This window comes from Xiphophorus couchianus, chromosome 23 (genome assembly GCF_001444195.1).
Source record: "Xiphophorus couchianus chromosome 23, X_couchianus-1.0, whole genome shotgun sequence".
NCBI lineage: Eukaryota > Metazoa > Chordata > Actinopteri > Cyprinodontiformes > Poeciliidae > Xiphophorus > Xiphophorus couchianus.
The window spans coordinates 2537017-2553841 of NC_040250.1; the positions used below are offsets into that span (position 1 = coordinate 2537017).

Below are 16825 nucleotides of genomic sequence, written 5' to 3' on the forward strand. Positions count from 1 at the left end.
ATATATGAATTTACAAACAGCTCTAGTTAGGGGTTAAAGACAAACAGAGATATTTATGCTTTGAAAACAAACTCCCAACTGTTGTTTTAAACTTAAGAACAGATTTTATGTCTTTGTGTTCACCCTATGTTAGAAGAGGTTTTTGCTGATTCCCTGTATCTGATTTGGAGAAGAAAATGTCCCCTTGACTCGTTACATCACCAGATTTAGGTTTTTAGACAAACACAGACAGAGTAGATTAGTACTGTTTTCTCCTGCGGTGGCTATGAGCATCATTTTGCATTTGTCTAAAGTAAACCAAGAAAGATATTCAGAAAATGAGAGCAACTGAGGGTCAATGGGATGCTTTTAAATTCATTAGTGTGTGTGCATGTCTCAACAGTCTGCAGGTTTACTCTATAGCATTTTACTGTTAGTGACTTCTACCTTTGACCCAAATAGTCATCAAATATTAGATGTAAATGTTTTTACATCTTTTAAAATATTTTTTCTTTTACTTTATTGTAGTTTGTCCTCAAGTCAGTTTTTTTTTGTCCTTTTTTTCAGTCAAGATCAATATTCAAATTTATTGACGTTCATAAGCAGATTATACCACAGTGACGCATCCAAGATCCGTCACACAGACTGCATCTCAAGACATCAAGATCCAGTCAGTGATTGGTGCAAAAAGTCCAGTGGCAAGATTTCTTTGCATATATTTTTCCACACACATCAATAAAATCTCCAAATGAATATGACGGGTGATAATGATTGTATTGAGTCTTCTAATAGACATTGTTGTATATGATATTCTTGATTTGACTCAAGGCATTCTAGCCAATATTGTTGGACAGATAAAGTTTTATCCCAATATATTTCAGTTTGTTACTATGCCCAGAGGCCATTTATTATGGTGGGATGAATTCCCCTCTGACTGACGCTTACATCCATGTGAAAGGATAATGCTGACAGATAGCTCCTCCACTCTGAGCCTTTGAAGATACACAGAGTCCCATCAGTTACTAAAATTGGTTCAACCCCAAATACACTCGGTCAATTTAGGTTTAAATGGTAAAAGCGGGAAATAGTGAAGAAATTCTGCTATGTTCTCTGAGTTTATGAGGATGATGGCTTTGGGTCAGGTTCTTTTTTCCTGATGCAGCTGCAGGATAAAATGAAAGCAAAAGCCAATCAAAGCAACTGATCCTGTAATAGCATTGAGGTAAAAGAAGCGCCCAGCTTGTCTTATAAATAGCAGCTTTCCTTGATAATAGAAAGAAACCTGCTTACTGAACATAATGCTTGACTTTAGAAGACTGAAGAGAGATTGCCTTTAATATTCGATGTGAAACTGGAAATTTTCGAATCACACAGAGAACATGACAAATGCGACAGAAGGAGAGAAAATGAGAGAAGCTCATACGAAAAGTGTGAAACAAAGAATACCTGAACCCGAACTGAAATTATTCGGGTTTCAGTTCTTTACAGTCTGAATTTCAAGAGTGTGCAAAGAAAAAACAAAACAATTTCATTTGTGGGATGTTAAAGCAATAGAGTAATCAGTCCTCCTGCTCAGCACCGCACTGGGAGAGTTTGGTGTCCCTAATTAAACAGAGGTGCATTTATTGAGCGGCTCGCGCTCAGACGTGGTGGTACGTGAATGCTGCTTGTCTGCGCGCGCTGCCGCACCTGTGCCGCCCGCTTCTCCCCGCACGTCAGAACATGGCAACTCTTTAAACCTTTCCGCCACACGGGAGGAGGCTGCACACCGCCTCGGTCCTGTGAAGCGTTCACAGGTTTCTCCTGCTGCTGCTCTCCGGTTCGAACCGCCGTATTTACACCGTCAGCGCGGTTGATACCGCACAGCGTCTCATTTAAGAACTTCCGGTGAGAATTTGACACCTGGGAAGAGTGGGACGAGATAATTACTGCTCCTTTCTCCCACCAGCGCCGTTTTAACAGAGAACTTCCAGAGGCATCATGCAAGTTTACGTGGCTGTGATATTCGCTTGTGGAGTGTCTGGTAAGTTCAGCAACTTAATTGACCGGATTATGATTTGAACTCTTTTAGGACATTTCTTTTACAGTTTACATTTGCAATTTAAATAGTTTCACGTTTGCATTGATAATCAGACAGAACTGAAAAATTGGAACATGATTGCACCGAAGGGATGTTACTGTAAATGTATGTCGAGTTTTCATCCATCTCAGAGTTATGGTGTAAATTGTCTTTCATGTAACAGCTGGAGATTTACTGAAGCACTGCTCCATCCAATAATCTGATTTTTTTTTTTTTTAAATCGCTTATCTTTTCTTGATAATAATGTACATTCAGATGTTTGCCTTGTGTTTGATCCCATTTTTCTGTTATGTTGTGGATTTTCTGAGGTAGGCTAATCTGTGTATTTGAGGCATTTTTGCTGGATGTGTATGTGATATAAGCTTATTTATTCCATACTGTAGCATCAGCTGTGAAATGAAGCGTCTCTAGCCATGAAGGGAACCTTTTTCATTCAGTTACTGTCCTGCTGCTCCAGTGGGATTCTGTTACTGAGGGAAGCTACTGTTGTTAGATAAGGGGAAACCAACATACAATTTACTGTTGTATAATTTCACTTTAAGTAACAGCTTTGGAACAATTTAAAACTAAAACCACTAGAGAACTGAAACTCTTCAGTTTATTCAGTTTGTTATATTTTGTTCTTTTTTGTTATAACGTAAAGGAACCCATTGATAGAATCAACAGATTAAGTTTCTTTAAATAGTACAGAACTTATCAAGACAGTGGCAGTGGTTTATCTTGACTGGCAGGGGAGCATCTGTGGTCAGTTTGCCTCCGTAACTTGAATAATGTGCGCACCACGTTCCTTATCGGTGTTTACTAGGTTTCAGCATGTGCTAACAAAGGGAAAGGCTGTTAGTGGGGAGTTATCAGACTGGCCGTTCATCCAAGGAAGTCATAATGCAACCTGTTTTATAGGATTATGTTTCCATTTCCCTTTTACATATTTCTGTTGGAGATCTTCATCCTAAACATAGCTGTTTGGTTACAGTTGATCAAACAAACAGACCTTTTTCTACATATTTTTGTAAATTGGCCAGACATCAGAAACAAACGATGCTGTTTTTAGAAGCAAATTGTTAACAAACAGGTCAGAAACTGAAAAATGAGGGGGTGTTTTCAGAAGTAACATCTACTATTATTGTTTCTGATTGTTTGAATTTAGCGTTTTGCTGAAATGTTTCAGCTCAAATTTTCATATCAGTGAAAGATGAGCTGAATAAATAAAACAAAGGCCTTCAAATTATTATTTTTTTAATGAAACAACAAAGTGTTTCCACCCAACCTGCCCCATAGATAAATTTAACACATAAAATATCTGTGATTAATAGAGGTGGTAAATCGTTTTGAATTTATTTCTCACTAAACCAGTCCATTCACTTGAGTCATTTAGTGAGTGTTGCTTAGATAATTTGTCAGAATCAGTAAGTCAACCTCTTAGTGGACTAGTCAAAGTCCAGACTTCAGCTCAGATGTTCTGTTTATGACCTTAAACAGGCCATTCATATGTGAATGAAAATAATGTATCTAAAAAGGTTTGGCCAGTTTAATTTCTTTCAACACAATTGATTCAATTTAGTTTATTTTCTTTCCATTTTATGTATTCTATACTATTTTGACGATAAACAAGTTTGACTCCGTGACCAAAGACAGAACGAGTCCTATAATGGAAATCAGCTTTCTTTTATGAGGTAAAAACACATTTGGCACAATTTAGACACTTTTTGGCACAATTGTGTTAAAAATGACAGCTCTGCTTGGTACATCTTTCACTAAAACCTTTGTGGAGCAAATACGCTTCAGCTGATTCAGTCCTAATCTGATGATGTTTTAACCAATTTATAGATTTAAAATTCTGAGCCATTCTTTTGTGTCTGGACAAGAATTGTTATTGTATTTTGTAATGTTTACTTAGACACTTACATTTTTTCTAATTTACTGTTTAATTACTAATAAATCAGGTAGGGTAACAGCAACATTAGTGATGATGACACTATCAAAACATTCTTATCTTTACACATGTACCAAAAGTTTGCATTTTTGATCTGATAACTGTGGAGCTATTCTTAATTTTTTTCTTGTATTATTTTGTCTTCTGGAAATGACTTCTGAAATCCTTTAGCTTAAAGGGTTTCAGAAAAAATAAAGAGCTAAACTAAAACATTTATCGACATATTCAACTTAAAAGTTCAATCTCTGGCTTTTTTGTTGCCATATCACTTTAGGTTTTGTTTAGATAATGAAATCAAGGATTTACATTACAGCATTAGGCATTAAAAAGCAATAATCCTGTTGGATAACTGACAGAAAAGCATATATTTCAGGGAAAATAAATATTAATGTGAATCGTGTCACTTTAGCACCACAAGTTGTCTAGTAGATTTATCATCTCTCATATCAGCTAAGCCGTTAATATTTTAGGCATGGTTGGGTCTCAGGGTGTGTTCACACCTGGTGGTCCGGGTACCAAAATTGCAGCATTTGTTACACTTGCTGTCACTTTAAAACTGCAGTGTCAAATGAACCAAACCCTTTGAGCAACCTGTTCCCCCCTTTGCCTGTGGTGCACCAAGAACTACTGAAGGAAACGACATGAAAACCAGACACTCAGTCAACTTCCTTCTTCACAAAATGTAAACAAAAGTGAATTGTGTCACGTCAGATTTTAATTTCATATTAATGTGATGGAAACTTAAGACATCTATGCACAAAGACACTTTTCAAGGCTGAAGCAGGGTTGTATGTAAATAAGCCCCCAAAAAGCTACTCCAGCTTACAGTACAGAATGTGCTGCATGATGTTGTGTAGTTGAAGTTAAAACCTTTCAGAAGACCATGTAGAAGGCTTTCACATTGCCCTGATGCATTACATTTTTTTTAACTTAAAACTTCTATTGCTTTTATAAATGTTTAGAAATAAAATAGAACATTTGAGAACAGCATAAGTTCCACACATACAAACATGAATCTCAACTTACAGTAAATAGAGCACTATTTTTTATATACAATGTGAGAATGGAAGGCAGGGATGAGAAAACTGCGTCTGCTAAACAGACATTGAGGACATTTTGGTTTGATCTGTTTTCTGATAGCTACATTTCTTCTGCAAACGTTAAAACCTGACCAGCATGCTTCATTAGAGATGCAGTACAGACGGTAAATTACAGCTATTGAAATGGTTGATGATACTAATAACTCCTTAGGTCAGGACAAATCTAGCCCATAATGGTTGTTTTCTGTGTGCTGTGCCTGTTGACTCCAATATTCTTTTCTGTCATAAAACTACATAGTTGTAGCAAGATGAATTTTGCAGCTTTATTTTTGTTCAAGAAAACACTAATTGTATTATTAAATGATAATGGATGTTTAAAGAAACTTTAATAAGCCCTTTTGATAGTTAGCTGTGGAGGCTAAGGCTTTTAAAGCTGAGCCTCCATGAATTATTCTTTCCTTCAGTTTTATGACTAAGTTTTATAGCCAGTGCAGAAATGACATTTTAAAAGAAGAATTGTGAATTTGATTTAAATGGAAGCCAGTTGTTCACAACAATTCCTTGTGTTTTTTGTGATGTATGAGTTTTTGAGAAGCAAAAGTATTTTGACCTTTGTAGCAACATTAAAGTTTACTCTGGGTTTTCCTCATTTTATTTGCTTCAAGGGGTATTTTAAATGTCCCAATAGGTCATTAAATAAGAACTTTGTCCCTTTTTGTACATTTAGTATGCATAAATGTTTAAAATATCCTTAAATCAGGAGTTAAGTAAAAACAGAATTATCCTTTAGAATGTTATTTCCTGATGCTTGTATAGAAAATGAAGATTCAGCTTGCTCAGCATCGGAGCAATATAATAGCTGTTTCCCTGCTGTCTCCCTCAGCTCTGCCTCACATGTGGCTGCAGGTCTGTTGTAATTTTTAACATCAGTTCCTCTTAAGCTTAAAAATGCAGCAGCTCACATTTAAACAAGGTTGAGGATGCCATTCTCTTATAATTTTTCAAGGTACCGTATTTTCCGCACTATAAGGCGCACCTAAAAACCTTCAATTTTCTCAAAAGCCGACAGTGCGCCTTATAATCCGGTGCGCCTTATATATGGACCAATATTGAGCCACAACAGGTCTCGCAACTATGGTAAGCAGCCGCCGACTTCATTTTCCCCCGTGGAAGAAGAAACGGGAAAGCAGACGCCGACTTTATTTTCCCCGTAGGAAGAAACGGAGGAAAGCAGACGCCAACTTCATTTTCCCCGTAGAAGAAGAAACGGGAAAGCAGACGCCGATGCAGCCAGCGGTGCAAGCTGGGTTTTGTGTAAAGACCCCAAAATGGCTCCTATTAAGAGACATGCTTACAACGCAGAGTTTAAGCTCAAGGCGATCAGTCACACAGTAGAACACGGGAATGGGCTCTTTGCACCTGCCGCGCTGACGTCGCAACCGCATGCGCAAATGCGGCTCTCTTTTTTCGAGTTTGAGTAAAATCCCCGTTACTTGGTCTCTGACACTAACGACAATAAACCACGTAATATACTTGAAAACAAGGTAAAAACATTGTCCGTTAATGAATGATGAAAAATGTTTAGATACATTTTTACAAGAAAAATGTCCGGCATAAGCTAAAGCTAATGTTAGCCACAAAGTTTAAAGAAAGTAAAACTCACCTTCGAATCTGTGTATAACGAGGCGAACATCTTAAAACCTTTCTCCAGCTTATTGTCGGGGCTTCGGCTCGATGTACATCATTAAGCTGAGGTGCAAAGAGCCCATAGAGCAGCAGCGAGAGAATTTAACATGAACAATCAATGGTGCGGAAGTGGAGGAAGCAACAGCTGTTCATTTTGGGAATGAACGGAGTTTTCAGAACGCTGGTTTGTAATCTATTAATAAAGTTTGACTGACCTATCAGACTATTTTGTCGACATTCCCTTTATCGCAGTTCCATCTAACGGATGCATAACATAACCCCAGCCTCTACTGTAGCGTCTATTCTATGCGCCTTATAATGCGGTGCGCCTTATATATGAAAAAAGTTTTAAAATAGGCCATTCATTGAAGGTGCGCCTTATAATGCGGTGCGCCTTATAGTGCGGAAAATACGGTAGTTTAAAATCACAACAGCTTGTATAGTGCTCTGCGTTCTTTACAGGCAGTTTCTGTCTGGGGCCGACATGCGTCCTGCTTGATCTGATTACAAGTAAACAGCAGAGTACAGGTGTGAATGCATCCAGGACACATTGAGGACACATTCAGATTCCAGAGCTCAGGTCACATTTGGCATTTGGTGAGGTTTTGGACATATTCTGCAAACATAAACCACCTCTTTGCCTTTTGTTGCTCTTTACAAGAAACCAGGTTTCCATCAGAATCTTTTTTCTAGCTTATCTGTTTTTTGCAAACACATATTGTGCATTAAGTTAAGTCCAAACAAACAGGCGGTCTTTTCACAGAAACCCCCGCTGCTACTTATGTGAACAAGTAGATGTGGTTGCAGTGCCTCAATCCAGGAAGCTGGCTTTTTGAGTCCAAAGCTGTATATGTTATGTCATAACTTATTTATGAAAACATAGCAAAATCCAGAACACATCTTGTTTAGATAATTGAAGCGTAGAAGTAGTCATTACTTTATTGTGCAACATTATTCATTTATCATCCTACTTGCAAGCTTCTGACTGTGGAAATGCTGATTCTGAAATGATGTCCTTAAAACCAAAATATGATCCAAAATAATAAGTCTTTTTATAAATTTATCCACACTTTAAGGTTATACTTATAGACTCAAACATATGTTTATATTTGGCTTACCTTTGACAAAAGATTTAACAAGATTCAGAAATAATTCTTGATTAATACACAGTTTTAGTAGTATTAATAGAGTGTGTATTGGTTCATAGTTTCCTTTTAAGCCTATGTCTTGTTTTCACTGAGTAATATGGCACAGATGGATGTAGATTGGTATGTTTTTTTGTTTGTTTGTTTCTTTGGGGGTTTTGTCTGCCTGCGATGTAAAAGCGACCCGGACCCCACCATCCCTGGGTTGCCTTCAGTTTCAGGTCATGGTTAGGGTGGAGCTGCTGGTGTTACAGCACAGTCACATTGATAGGTGAACTGAACTAAAATCCTGCTTTCGATAAAGAAAAGACACGCTGGTGCGTCACGTTTGTCGTCGCGCTAACATGACGCAGCAGTAGGCGTTTGGGTTTAACCCCCTCCTGCCTGGTGAAAGTCTGGTGGTGGAAACATTATCCTGAGTTCCTCGACTATAAAATGGCGCCCTGACCCATACCGATCAACAGGAACGAAGCAATGGACATTTTTTAATGGAGTTAAAAATTTGGGAATGCTCGATGAACTAGTCAGTCTAATAGCGCTGTACTAGTGAAGTGTTGCTCCATAGCTAACGTTGTACCTGTTCTGACATGTAATACTCAGTCCCAAGGGTTTTGTTGGTTTGCAGATTCAAAATTTGGTGCAAAAACCCAATTACTGCAAAGTACCTCCAAATTACTCCAGATTACACTGCAACAACACGGACAGCGGTCAAAACTTGTCTCCCCTTCTGCCTGCTATTTGTTTCCCCTGATACACTGGAGCCTCCAGCCCCACCTAGTGACCAAACAGGGAACACTTAGCATTTTTTGTTTGAACTGATGCATTTCAGTTTCAGCTTTAACGTGTGATCTGGTCTTGTTTACTGCTTGGCACCTCTAAGTTTATGATGTAAAAGTTTTCAGCTTGTAATCATTCCAACTAAGTTAATAATTTCTTTTCATGTGAAGGCAACAGTTTGGGTTTTCTCTTGACCTTAGCAAAACAATCATCAGAATTATTCATATTCAAATTATTTTTGGCTGCACACTGGCGCAGTTGGTAGCACTGTTGCCTTGCAGCAAGAAGGTCCTGGGTTCGATTCCCGGCCGGGGTCTTTCTGCATGGAGTTTGCATGTTCTCCCTGTGCATGCGTGGGTTCTCTCCAGGTTCTCCGGCTTCCTCCCACAGTCCAAAAACATGACTGTTAGGTTAATTGATCTCTCTAAATTCTCCCTAGGTGTGTGTGTGTGTGCATGGTTGTTTGTCCTGTATGTCTCTGTTGCTCTGCGACAGACTGGCGACCTGTCCAGGGTGAACCCCGCCTCTCGCCTGGAACGTAGCTGGAGATAGGCACCAGCAACCCTCCCGACCCCATTAGGGAAACAGGGTGAACAGAAAATGGATGGATGGATGGAAATTATTTCTGAATTTGCAGTTCAAATTCTAAACTACTTTCTTGATTCCAAAAAGAAATTAAATAATTATTATTTAGACCTTCCCGCCCTGTACTGGATCAACAGGTTGGATGAAGTACCTAGCTTGAGTATTGACCAAGCTGATTAGCTATCTGCTAATTGCTAAGCAGATAGCCTCAGGCCCTGTCCTGTCTTTGAACATTCAGCCCTACTTATGGACAGATTTATATAAAAATAGTCATATTTAAGCTCATATATTAGTACTTTGTGTTGATTGAAACTTAGGAAGCCAATGAAAGATGTATAATCAGTCCTCTGGCAAACAAACAAAAAAATAAATTAGTTAATGTAATTATGCTTCCAGAATTATAATTTTTATTTACATAACCTTCTGACTTAAACTGCACTGGTGATACAATATTTCTAGGATAAATAAGGACATAGTAATGTCATCATATGTCCTATATAAGGATACATAAGGACATATCCTTTTATAGGACACATACTGTACATCTCTGCAGCACAGAAATGTATAGTATTTCTGTGCTGCAGAGATATTGTTAAAATATAAAAAGAGCTTCTTAAAAATCCCCTCTTTTATAATCAGATCTATCAGAATACTTCTTAGCGCTGGGTGCAAACAATCTCTTACGCACGCAGCAGATCAACCTTAATACTTCAAATTAATAACTGGTTTAAAAAATTGGCTGGTTATGGATCTTAGGCCCATTTGGATTATCATAAAAAGACTTATTTCTTCTCTCTGTAGCTCATAATCTGTTCTGCATCAAGACATTTCTAAACTTCAAGCTTAGAGCTTATTCATTTGCAGAACCTCAGCAACAGTTAATTTTCACTCACAGTCATGAGAGACATGGGCTAAAGTAAAATTACGTGATTATGCTGCTGTTTATGTGAAGATGTACTAATTAACCAGAATGTACTTCAAGCCAACTGCTGGAGGGGCATTTTAGAATGTTTTAAAATAATTTTTCATCTAATTGTTAACTAATCCAGGTAAAGAGTTAATCAAGTACTGTATTTGGAAATATTTCTTCAGCAGAGCTATTTCACACTTTCATTAAAAGTAATCAACAGTTCATGTTTTATTGTTAATGTTTTGGTGGGCTGTTGGGTTGTGTACATTTTCTCTGCTTTTAACCATAAACAGAACAGATTGATTGAAAAAAGCAGAAAAAGCAGAGACTATGAGTCACTACTGGAGGAGATGATTTATCTGTCATTGACGAAGCCTTTTAATTTATTGCAGCCGTTGCTGAACATTATTGCAAGTGCAGTTTCATTGTTGTCAATCTTTACTCAATTTTCTGTTATCTCTGGTTTTTCATGGCAGTAGCTGCATAAAACCTCTAAAATATGACATTTCATGACCATGAAGATTGCCATTGCAGTTGTTTTATAGATTTAACAGATAGTAGTCAACAGATAGTTCATCTGTTGACTACTGTTTTGATTAATCATTTGATATCAAAGGGTGCTTAATAGATTTTTCCTTTTTGTACAGAACTGGTTGAAGCTAAAATTGCCACTTGAGGTGTTTTGGGTAGAACATATTTACAGACAGAAGCTTTTTCATCTTAAATGCAAAATGTATATATTTTGGTTCAGTTTTAATTTATTTGCGGCTGTGTGTACGTTCTTTCAAGAAGTGGCCTTTTGAGTCTTCAAACACCAGATTTATTGATTACTTCACTAGTTGACAATTATTTCAATCTTTGATTAATCACAATTAATCCAGATAATTGCTTCAGCCCTACATGCATTTGTCAGACTTTTACTTCTTTTTGCAGCATGTACAACAGCTTGGCCAGACAAACTATAAGAAAAAACACAGTAGCTTGACAAGAGCTGCATAAAACTGAGCATTTCGGTTCCTCTACATAAACATTTTTTAGGAAAGAATCTTTAGAGCATTTAATTAAAACATTTTGTGAAAGCTTTGATTTAAGTCATATTTTTGTGACTTTCTGTTTTGATTACAGCACTCAATACCACAGAGGAGAAGGGTACATGCCCACTTGGATATTTTCCCTGTGGCAATCTGACAGTCTGCCTCCCGCAGCTCCTGCACTGCAACGGCATTGATGACTGTGGAAACCAGGCAGACGAGGAGAACTGCGGTGAGTTTTGTTGTAGTTTCACACTGACTGCCAAACGGCTTTTTTCCTAATGAATAATGGCTTTTATATAATCGCAGTATATTGATTAAGGAATTGAATGATGACTATGTCAGTTAAATGTCACATAGTCCATATTTTGTGTTACATCAGTCCATTCTGCAGAGAAACATCCACATAAAATGATGCCAACATCCACATATTTCACAAGTTGGATGATGTTCTTGAATCCTTTTTTTCTCCAAATGAAATGATTGGAATTAGGCAGCATTTCCAAACTGCAGTCTAGCTCACTACATTGGTTTTAAGGGTTTGTTCTTTCTGATCGGTACATGACGCTCAGCCTCAGGCAGAATCCTCTCAAGGTCTTTGGCTTTTGTTCCAGTCTTCATGCCTATGTTCTGCACCTAAACACATTCATCTATGGGATACGGAAGCAGTCTCCTTTGTAAACACTCTGATAGCTGGAATTTCTCAGGGTGTTTAGACTCGTGTGTAAATGTGACAGATGAACGAGAGACTCTTAAGGATCTGGAATGTTTCAGGATGAATCAAATGAACCCTGTGGAGGTCCACAAATCCTTTCTTGATATTTTAGCTGATTCCTTTAAATTCCTCCTTGATGTCACAAAAGGGAGCATTGTGTTTAAGGTGTTGCTTCAACATAAATCAGTTAAACTAGAATGTTGCGAATTAACCTGTCAAACACTTGCAAGCTGTGATATCATTGCCTGGGCTTTCCCAGCGTTATTAACCTTTTATGTCCCAAATGTAAAATCTCTGCCTGGATATTTTTGCTTATTTTAATTGTACGCAGTTATTTAAATGTCCTGTGAGTAAATATATTTGCCCATTTATCAATAACTCGACAGTGGCTGGAAAGTGCATCATCTCCCCTTTCAGAAACCATTTGAATTTCTCAGATAGCGCAAAGTGTGGCGGAATTACGGTTCTGCAAATTTGGCTGGATTGCCGCCGCTGCGTATAGGACATAAAGGGTTAATGGAGTTTTGGTAATCCTAAATATTAAGACTGATTTAATATCAGATTATGAGAGAGTTGTTGTTGATTAAAAAGTATCAGCCTGTATATTACTTACGACTTTTAATTATTAAACAGTCATTTCTTTGTGCATATCTTTCTTGATACAAAACAACAAACTCTTTTTAATTATTTGAATTTCTTTTTCATATTTATTCGTATTTATTTTAATGTTAATCTGGTTTTGCAGTGAAGGAGTTAAACTGACACTTGTTTCCTTTCAGCCCATTACTTAAAAAAGGGATTTGGATTTTTATGTTGAATTTGAACAGAGCTTATTGTAAACCAACATATTTTTTGTAATCATCTTATGCTGCCACATTTGATTTATAAGAACATTGCACTGAAATGAACAACTTTACTATTTGGAGCAGGGGTGTCGAACTCAATTTCACCAAGGGCCACTTCAGCATATTGGCCACCCTCAACGGGCCACATTGACCGTATAAATCAGGAATGCCCAAGTTCAGTCCTCCAGACTGCAACTTTTAGATATGTCCCTGCTAAAACATACCCCGGACAAAAAGTTGACTTCCCTCATTAGCAGCAACTCAGTTCTGTAGAGGCCTATGAATGAGTCAATGATCCAGGTGTGTTAGAGAAAGAACACATCTAAAGTTTCAGTGATAGGTCTGGAAAACTAGACTTGGGCAACCCTAGCATAAATGTATGGAAATACAATGTTAAAAATAAATTAAACAACACCTCATATTGTTAAATAACTGATTTTATGTATTCAAGTTTTAAATATTACATTTGAGTTTGCATGGATGTAAAATTACTGCTCAGTTTAAAAATTACAATATTTTTTAAACTGAGCAGTTTAAAAATATGCTCAGTATTTTTAAACTGCTCAGCTAAACTTCGCTCTTTAGCTTGTTAGCTTGTCGATGTTTCAGTTTTATTCGCTGGGAAAATTAATCTTTGTCTGCTTTGAAGATAAGCAGACAAAGAATAAAAACAAGTTTTGATATTAACTCTCAACTTCATTCACAAAACCTTTTCGTTATTTATTACACAACGAACATGTATTTCACATAAGAACCAAACAATTAGGTGATGTTGCCTGTCCTTGAACACAAAGCTGATCCTCTTCACCCCGTCACCAACTCACACATCCTGATTGTGTTGTGTTCTGTAAATAAACAAAACACAAGCAAAATCAATAAACTATATGCATATTCCAGTATACTGAGTTTTGGTTTTACATTCATTCTATTTAAATTTAGTTTCTTCATGCTTACCAATGTTTTCTGGCCGGATGTCTGGCACCGTTTTCCCCTGGTCAGTTCGTCCATGTCCGGTTTTAGTTCTATTCTGTGGTGATCCGCAAAACGGCGTGTAGGTTTTCGTCAGTAATGCGCGATCTGGTCTTGGTCTTGTTTAAATTCATTATTGAAAACATCCGTTCGCACAGATCGGTGCTTCCAAACATGGACAAAACACGAGCTGCGTGGAGTCGAAGCTGTGGCATCAAATCAGGGGCAGTAGACGGTAAAATTCCTCGATTGAAACATCACGGAACTTCGCTGTTTAGCTTGTTAGCTTGTCGATGTTCCAGTTTTATTCGCTGGGAAAATTAATAATCAGCTTGAGGTGACTCTGCTGCACTCTAGTGGCGAGAAGCCGTAATGTTGGCTGGTAAGAATCGGACGGCATTATGGGAGATGTAGTTTGTAGTCAATTCGTGCTCAAAACCTATTTTAAGTCAATCAATGGGGCTGTAAAACGGTGGTGGGGGGAGAGGGCCACATAAAATGACGTAGCGGGCCACATGTGGCCCGCGGGCCTTGAGTTTGACACATGTGATTTGGAGTAAAATATTATTTCAAAAATATATCCCTATTATTACCTGGGAGTCTTTTTTCATTTATGGTTTTTTCTGTCTGTCTTTGCTTCCTCTTACTGGCTTTTGATTAACCTATGACATGAATTTCAATATGAGAGCGTTATCCTCTATTAAGCATGTTAGCATCTTGGTAATTAGATGTAATTTATTAATTATTTTTCATATAGCCTTGCTTCTTGCAAAGAAGTAATATGAAATGCTGCCACAACATTAAACAGTTTTGAAACATGCAGTTTCATTTTTTTTTTTTTGTTCTATAGAAATCTCTTGACTTGCCAGTGATTGTGTGCACGTTCTCGCTGGCTCATTTATACCCTCAATTTGTTCCTGAGATTTACACAGAAAGAAAAATTTTATGTTTTTTTGCACAGAAAATCTATTCATTCTGGCCTTGGAACTTTTCCACTTTTGAAACATATGGTCTATATCTATCTGCAAGTTCCCATTATGCCTCTAGATGAAAAACTATTTCCTGTGGCAAAAGAAATCTTATGGTGAAACTTCAAAAAGATGGAAGATGAGAAGGAAATAATAATGATCAACCAAAATTCGGTGGAATTACACTTGTAGCATTATTCACCGCAAATGTGTACCACCTTCAATCTAAGCTGCTCCGACTGACCTTTTGAACTGATTCATTGATAGTATGTTACTGGGAAAGGGGGAATAGAAATAAGGCTCTGATTTATTGCTCAAACACTACGAAGGTCAGTCGCACTTTATGAAAACATATTTCACTGACAACTATTAAAATAATCCCTCTTGCTTTTTCTGCAGAAAAAAATCATATTTTTTTTAAGATATAAGGAAAATGTCTCATTAAGATTTGAAGCATTTCCTTTGGATGAAAGACAAAGTAAATTTGCTCAACTCAAATGGATCAGATGAAGACTTTTCAGGAGATGTAGTGGAGATTGTATTTAGAAATGGTGAAGTAACAAACTGGCTGACTTGGTTTTTATTTCAGAAAAAGGACAGTTTCACTCTGATGGCAATATTAAAAAAAACAAAGCTTACTGAAACAGGAAACTTGGTCAAACACGTTGCCCAACTCTGACCCAAGAGAACAGCTTTAGGATTCTGTTGAGGTAAAGAGTAGAGCAACAAAATCTTGCCACTGAATAATACAAATACATCCATCCTAAAATAATAATAATGCTGACATTTTCTATTTGAGCAGGGTTAAGCCTGGATGTCAAAACACTGAAAATAAAACATCTAAATTTCCCTGGGTGTTGGAGCCTGTATTTTTCTCAAGTGATCTATTGCAACACATCACTAAACAATCTAAGAGAAGCAGCTATGAATTATTGGACGTTTTTAAGTGACAGTTTGTTGGCATATGTTCCTGCCAATGGTTTATGTCAGGAGTGTCCTGGTCCCGTCTGGCCCGTGTCATGCCAGTTTTAGTTCCAACACAGTTGACGCAAATGGTCCAATATGTGTTAATGGGCCACGATCCCAACTTGCTCTGTGTTGTTGTTAGTAATTATTGAAGCTGCTGTCTGAGGAACTTCACTGATGCAATCTCTGAACCGACCCGATTCTCTGCAGCTTTCTGTGAGTGACAAGTTTAATGAACCCAGGATTACATCATTTGTGAAAGGATGAGTATGGAAATCAAATTGTTCTGCTGTCAGTTCTTCTGTGATTTAGTATTTTTCTGTTTTCTTTCTTTAACAGAAGTACTAGTACATTTAAAACAAATTGAATATTGCATGAAAATGAAACTCCCATATATATCCCAAGCCTTTGTTTCTAGTAATTTTGATGATTAGCGCCTAATCAGTTAATTAACACAGAATACCTGTAGAGTTTTCCAGAACCTTTAAATGGTCTCTCTCTGGTTCACAGTCATGGGGAAAAAGATGGCTGACTGGACACATGTCCAAACCAATCCCAGAAGAAAAATAAATATCTAAAATATTTACAGCAGAAGGGAGCATGGGTTGAATTGAATTTCATGCTACACTTTTCAAATTGTATTTGTGAAATGAATTTGGAAATAATGTAATCAACAAGATGTATAAATACTTTTGCTTGAGTACCTGATAATGATGCGATAATCTTGAGAATTTTTTCAGTGTTTGGTAATAGGAGTCCAAATTTGACAACCCAATTCAGAAAGTCATGGGGAGCTAAAAATGTTGCACCTGCAAAGCACAGAGACGTTAGATGACCTGAACCCAAATGCCATACGCTGGGAAAGGTACCGTGACAAAGGAAAGAGTGCTGAGTTACTAAGAAAGCATGATTTGAAGTTTATAGCACCGTTTGAAGCACCGTTATAAAACAAAATTGCCTGACTCTTTTCCTCATTCGATGGATATCGCTCTCCACCATGAAGACTAACCTTTTACTTTGACCTTCACATCTAAACCTTTAAAATCTATTTTTGTTGTTGGACCTTTTAATGTCTTTATTGTTGACTTGACCTAAAATGTTGCCGCACTGTTTGCTATACTGCTTTTGTCGTATGTCTTTATTGAACCAGAAAATGATATTTAGTTGGGGGTTTTTTACAGAATTATAAATGTAAA

At 37.3% G+C, this 16825-nt stretch overlaps 1 protein-coding gene and 1 long non-coding RNA gene across 2 annotated transcripts in view; one reads left to right on the forward strand and one right to left on the reverse strand.

The window, feature by feature from the left end:
- Window positions 1–1647: 1647 nt before the first annotated feature.
- Window positions 1648–16825, forward strand: part of rxfp1 (relaxin family peptide receptor 1) — a 104151-nt gene continuing 88973 nt past the window's right edge. Inside the window, exons 1-2 of the mRNA XM_028009831.1 lie at window positions 1648–2002; window positions 11261–11398. Of these exons, the coding sequence (XP_027865632.1) occupies window positions 1960–2002; window positions 11261–11398 (181 nt within the window). The 5' untranslated portion in view covers window positions 1648–1959. The remainder of the gene's footprint in view (window positions 2003–11260; window positions 11399–16825) is intronic.
- LOC114139740 (uncharacterized) lies at window positions 13426–13958 on the reverse strand. Its single transcript, XR_003594500.1, has 2 exons — window positions 13681–13958; window positions 13426–13571 (listed from the first exon to the last, which is right to left on the reverse strand). It is a non-coding gene; the product is annotated as an uncharacterized LOC114139740 (long non-coding RNA).